Genomic DNA, 6,000 nt, shown 5'->3' with positions numbered 1-6,000 from the left:
TCCAGATCTATCCCAGAGCCATGGGGTGTGAACTTGGAAAATTCTTGGGGAAGATGCTCTTTGCCCTGGGATGGGTGGCCCGAGGTGAGCTAGGGCAGGGTGGAGATAGAGCCTGGATGCCTCTGGCCTCAGCTTCCCTACCTGGGAATGGACCCAGCTGGGACTCTGAAGGAAGGGAGGAGTGAAATTGGCTTGGGGTTTTCTGGATCTGCAGGGGCAGAGAAGGGGTGGGGAAGGGTGGGGTTTTAGTCTTCCCTTATTCCCTGGGGGCTGCACTCCTGGATCGCCAGGGAGAAGCCCTACAGCCTCCAGGAAGGCTGCACTGACACCATCGTCCCTTAGCACTAGAGGAGCTAGGTGGGCTTAGAGAGATGCTCTAGGATGGGCACAGAGACCCTCTCTGGATCTGTCCCTTCCTCTGTCCTTGAATCTCTGCCCATCCCCTGTTGTCCCCATCTCTCTTCCTGGGTCTCTTCTCCCATTTCTCCCTGACTTGGTCTCTGCTTGTCCCCTGGGTCTTGGCTCATGGCTTTCCTTCTCTCTTGTACTCTTTGCTCCCCCCTCCTGGGGTCTCTGCCTTTTCTGGGTGCCCCCAGCCATGCAGTGTCTGTTTCGGTACCCCATCCCCCACTCTCTGCAGCACTCGCTCTCGGCAGCGCCCGTCTCCCATGGCTGCAGCCCCGTTGGCCCAGGGCCCGGCCCTTACAGTAACTCATCGGGCTGATGGAGGCGACTTTGATGAAGAAGCTACCCCTCCCCCTGAGGGGGACTGAGTGTGTGTGTGTGTGTGCGCGTGCGTGTGCGCGTGCGCGTGTGCACGCTTATATGCATGCACACTCATGCCAGGCTGTCTTCTTGCCCCCGCACCCCCAACTGGGACCAGGAAGGAGCTGGGAGCAGAGGGCCACCCTGTCGCTCTTCCATCCTGTGATCTAACCTTGCTCCCTTCTGCCTCCCCAGGCCCTGGTTCCTGCCCCCACATGGTGGGCAGTGGGGCCTGGCACTGAGGTGGAGTATCTTCCCGGCTGTGGGGAGAAAGGCACGGACAGATGGCAGAGGTGGTGGGGGAGCGTCTGAGGCCTACCTGCAAGGGTTGAGGTGGGGAACCAGGTAGGCCTGTAGCCTCTTGCCTGCCTCTCTTTTTCTCTCCCTCCCCGCCCCTCCCTCCCTCCCTCTGAATTCAGATCATCCCTGGGTTTATTTTCTGGACCCACTGCTCGCTGACTGTGATGTTGGCCATCGTCTTCACCTTCTAGGCCTGAGGAGTAGTTGAAGATAGGGGAGTGGCTGAGGGTCAGGAGGAGCCAGGCCAAGTGGTAGCTAAGGCCCTGGGAGTCCCTGATGTGGGAGGGGCAGCCAAAGCCACCTGGGGCCTAGAGAGATAAGCTGTGCCAGGGAGGGGCAGGAAGAGCACCTGCTGCTTGGCTGGAGGAAGCCAGGTGCAGAAGCGGGGCCTTGCCTGGTGAGGGCGAAGTGTAGCCACGGGCAGGCCGGAGCCCTGTCCCATACAGGAGCCCCCGGAAGTCAGATTCTCTCCAGTTCTCCCACTCACTGCTACAGGCTGACCCCCACATTTGTCTCCTCCCTGCTATAGCTCTGTTTGCCGTTTCTCTGGCAGTCCTCTGGCTGTATGTCTGGCTGTTTGTCTGGCAGTATTTCTGACAGTGTCTCTGGCTGTGTCTGGCAGCATGTCTGTGTGTCTGAGTGTCCCTGGCACTGTTTTCAGTGGTGTGGATACTTCCTGACTGAGCATCTGGCTATGTCTCTGGCTCTCTTTCTAGCTGTTTTTTTGGGTGTATGCCTGTTTGTGTCTATCAGTTTCTCTGGTATTTCTCTGCCTGTGTGTCAGGCAGTTTCTCTGGCAGAGTTTCTGACAGTGTCTCTAGCCCCCTTGCTATGTCGCTGATGGTTTCTGTGCCTGTGTTTCTTGCTCTTTCTCTGGGGGTAGGTCTGCTTGCCTGGCCAAGCCTTTTCCAGTATTTCTGGTGGACCCTTTGGTGCTGTGTCAGTCTTTCTCTGACCATGCCTCTGCCTGTTTATCAGGTCATAGCTACCCGTTTCTCTGGCTTTATCTGATGGTGCCTCGCACAGTATCTCTCGTGTATCTCCTGCTGTGCATGGAGCTCTTTCCCTGGGACTCTGGTTGTTTTGGGCAGTGTCTTGGCTGCGTGTCAGGCTGTATCTCTGACAGTTCCGCTCACCCTGCTGGAGTGTCTGGCAGTATTCCTCTCTAGATCTCTGTTTCCGTCTGGTTGATGGCTCTCCTCTTACTTCACACTGGGGTAGGAGAGAGTCATATTTGAGGCTTTTTTTCTGCAGGAAATAGTTATTTCCCTGCCCTCTAGTGTGATCGTGTGTTGGGGGGAGAGTGGGGGGCAGGCAGGTGGATCTACCCCATGAAGCAGGACACAGATGAGGGGACCCCTGGATCCATCCTGGCTTCTGGGGACATCTTGACTGTGCTGCATGTACCTGCAGAGGTGTGTGTAGACATGACGCACATCTGGGCTGAGGGTCTCAGGCTCCTGGGGCATGTGTCTGGGGTGAAGGATGGGCTGGGGCCCCTGACAAGGACTTACATGTGAAATGCCCTCCTTTTCTCATGGTCATTGGGTCATTGTACACTAAAGCAAGAGCCATATCTGACCTTGATACCCTGATGCTGTGAACATCCCAGAGCCCAGGGGCAAGGCTCACGGAGAGGTGGGGGTACAGATACAGGTGGGGGTGCAGATTCGAGGGACTTCAGAGCATCCGGGTTTCAGGCTCTCTCCCCAGGAGCACAGCAGGGGGCCTTCCATTTAAGGCAATTTGGAGAAATACAGACCTCCTGTTAAGTTCAAGCATTACTCTTTCGGTTTGTAGTGCTTATAGCTAATTAGCCAACCTCACCAGTAAAGTTATTTTTTTTTTTTAAATGGCCCTAGCATTACCAGTGTTCCATAACTCATCCGTGGTTGACTACATCCTGCAGCCAGCAGCCTTAGCGAACAACAAACCACTGTAGGTTGCCTTCTACCATCTTAGCAAGCCTTTGCCTACAGATGTCAATAATGTTGCTTTCTGTTTGCTTGAAAGAGAATCCTGAGCCCCATTAAGAAGGGCGTTTGGGGTCAGGGTGCCCTAGCCCTAGGGCTGGGATCTCCCAGTCTTGCCAGAGAACAGGGAGGGGCTCCTCAGGAGGCTCCTGCCTGGCCTGATGCTGCCCCTTCCCCCGCCACCCCCATTTCTCCCAGCAGATGGCTGCCCCCATCCCGTGGGCCTGCTGTGCTGTGCTCGCTGCCGCCGCCGCCGTTGTCTACACCCAGAGACACAGTCCTCAAGGTGAGTGCTGGAGGAGAGGATTCTGGGGGGCCGGATGGTGCTCCCTGCTGGCTCCCACCCAGAGCCGAGCATGAGCCTTCCTTGACACAGCTGTGTGTGTCCACCCAAGACCACACACTGGCACGTCCTGGCATTGTCACACATTAACACCCATGAGTCCTATGACACTGATATGCTGGGTGACCCACTGCTGTTGTCTTACACACACAGTCCTCCAGTCACTCCACGTGGTCCTGTGCTGATGGTATCTTTGGCTTGATGATCCGTTCCTCTTCCCGCTAGAGTGGGTGTAGGGTACAGGCAGGTGGGATGGGAGTTGGGGGCAGCTAGGGGTAGGGCCCTGTGTAGTATTTTTGAAATGGGATCTCATTTGAAATGGGGGTTTGTGGGGGTGCGGTGGAAGGCACTGAGAGAGACAGAGGCCAAGACTACTTTCCTGTATCCTAGAGGGATGGTGGAGACAGAGATGGTAGACTGAGAACAAGATTTGGGGACGGGCAGGGTGAGCAGTGGGAGAGGGCTGACACACTAAGGAAGGGGATAAGTCAGTCAGCTGGAATGGTTGGACGAGGCAGGGATTGCTCAGGCTGGACCATTGGCAGCCTCCTGCCTTCCCCCTACCATTTGTCCAGGGAGGGCTGAGTTCTTACTGCAGCCCACATAGCAAGAAGCTGCCCCCCTGCTGGGAAACAGGTTCCCTCTTAACTTGACCACCAGTGCTCAAACTGCATTTGAGGCAACACCTCACATGGCTACATCAGCATAAGGTCTGACCTCGAAACTCCTCAAACAAGCTCTAAGGTGTAGGGAGCTCTCCCCTTGGATGGGTCCTGCCCCCTGCCACCCTTGGCTGGGTTGGCTAGAGGCAGAGAGGGTGGGGGCATTTCTGGGGCCCAGGCACAGAGCACACCTTGCCACCCTCAAGGCTGTGGGTTCAAGGAGGGCAATGAGTCAAGGCTCCTGTGCCTTCTTCCTTGAGAGACTGACACTGAGACCCAGAAAGAGCCTAGCCCACCCCAGGGCTACTCCCCAGTGGGCAGGGAAGTGAAAGGACCACCAGGCCAGCCCATTAACCCCTGCCTGCAGTCAGTCTGTCTTGGGCTTGTGTGCTGATCTCACCTGCTTGGACCTGCCAGTGGCCATTCCCACCGGCTTGGCCCCTGCCCTGTATTATGGGTAAAGGCAGAGCACATGTGACCAAGGGCTTGAGCGTTAAGTCCGCATCTCTGAGAGTGTCTAACTGTCCTTGTCTATTAGGGCTGTGCTCTTGTGTGGATGAGACCATGTCCCTGTTCAAATGCATTTCTCTGTGTGGTTGTATCCCTGGGGGCTGTGCCCTGTGTGTGACATTGTCTGTTTACGTGTGACCATGCTCTTTGTTTTTTTTTTTTTTTTTTAAAGATTTTATTTATTTATTTGAGAGAGAGACTGAGAGAGAGAGAAAGGTCAGAGGGAGAAGCAGGCTCCCCGCCGAGCAGGGAGCCCGATGTGGGACTCGATCCCGGGACTCCAGGATCATGACCTGAGCCGAAGGCAGTCGCTTAACCAACTGAGCCACCCAGGCGCCCGTGACCATGCTCTTTGTGGGGCTTTGTCCTTGTGGCCGAGACTGTACGCTGTGTGATGGTTTGATAGTTTCTCTCTGTTTCTGTCTCTTTGCATGTCTGTGTCCCTGTTCAGTTGTCTCCCTGATGGGAGACTGGGCCCTTCTGTGTAAGTGTGCCTCTGGGTGACATTCCCTCCCTGTGCGTGCATGTGATTGTCTTGTATTAGGTGTTAACCGTCCCTGAAGTGGGACCGGCTCCCTGTGTGACTGTGACCTTGTGGACAGTTGTTCTGGGTGTGTTTGTTCTTCTTGTGGTGACTGTCCTCATCCTGCGTGTGTGGCGATGTGAAGTTGCTTAGGACGCCCGGGGGGACTGTTTCCGGCATGTGGTCCCCATGTGAGCCCGTGTGCACAGGTGTGAGGGAGCCGTCAGCTCTGTCCTTCTGTGTTCTCCATGTCCATGACCTCATCCTGTCTCTGTCTCTCATCCTGGCTTCTAACAACCTTTTCACAGCTGATTCCTTTGGAGCATTTGTCACCGCGTCAAGGCCAAGAACCCCATCCTCCCCCTGCCGCTTGATTTAATTTCCGAAATGGACAGCACATCAGTAGGGGCACCCACGGGGCAGGAGGAGAGCTGTCCAGAGACAAAGGATTAAATCACTGCCATCTTTGGAGCTGTTGCATGGCTGTGTGTGTATTGCCGTTGTTGTGTTACTGTAGCATTTGTGACAGTGTGTGTCTTGCGTGATTGTCATGTCATGTTGCCCCCTCTACCTCCGCTTTGTGGCCTGTAGTTGTCTTCTGTCATTGCGTTGTCATGTCTTCCTTCCTGCCCTGCCCTTACATTGTTGGTTTGTCATTGTTGTCACGTTGTATTTCTGTTTCCTTTGTGAGGCAGACAGGGTGATTTGGGAGTGTTATCCCATTGTCATTATATTTGTTGTGCTGTTGGGTGGCTGTACCTGCCCCACAGTATTAAAGAACCACATTGGGTCCAAATTAGTTCTGAGCTGCTGTTGGTCAGTGTTGACGTGTTGCTGCTGGGACCATGGTGGCCACACCCCCTCCCCTACGGTCAGTTTTCAGCCTCCTCCTCAAGCAGCTGGATGCAGAGTCTGTGCTGGGGG

The 6,000-nt window shown here is 55.2% G+C and overlaps 1 protein-coding gene across 1 annotated transcript in view; it reads left to right on the top strand.

Annotated features, from left to right (window-relative positions):
- Window positions 1-3,239: 3,239 nt before the first annotated feature.
- CNTFR (ciliary neurotrophic factor receptor) overlaps window positions 3,240-6,000 on the top strand; it is a 38,027-nt gene continuing 35,266 nt past the window's right edge. Inside the window, exon 1 of the mRNA XM_028115244.2 lies at window positions 3,240-3,324. Coding sequence (XP_027971045.2) covers window positions 3,240-3,324 — 85 coding nt within the window. The remainder of the gene's footprint in view (window positions 3,325-6,000) is intronic.

This window comes from Eumetopias jubatus, unplaced genomic scaffold, assembly GCF_037043125.1.
Source record: "Eumetopias jubatus isolate StellerSeaLion01/CBP00866 unplaced genomic scaffold, mEumJub1_p1.0 scaffold_15, whole genome shotgun sequence".
Lineage (NCBI taxonomy): Eukaryota > Metazoa > Chordata > Mammalia > Carnivora > Otariidae > Eumetopias > Eumetopias jubatus.
Note: the sequence above shows the minus strand (reverse complement) of the source record. Positions and strands in the feature narration are given on the sequence as shown.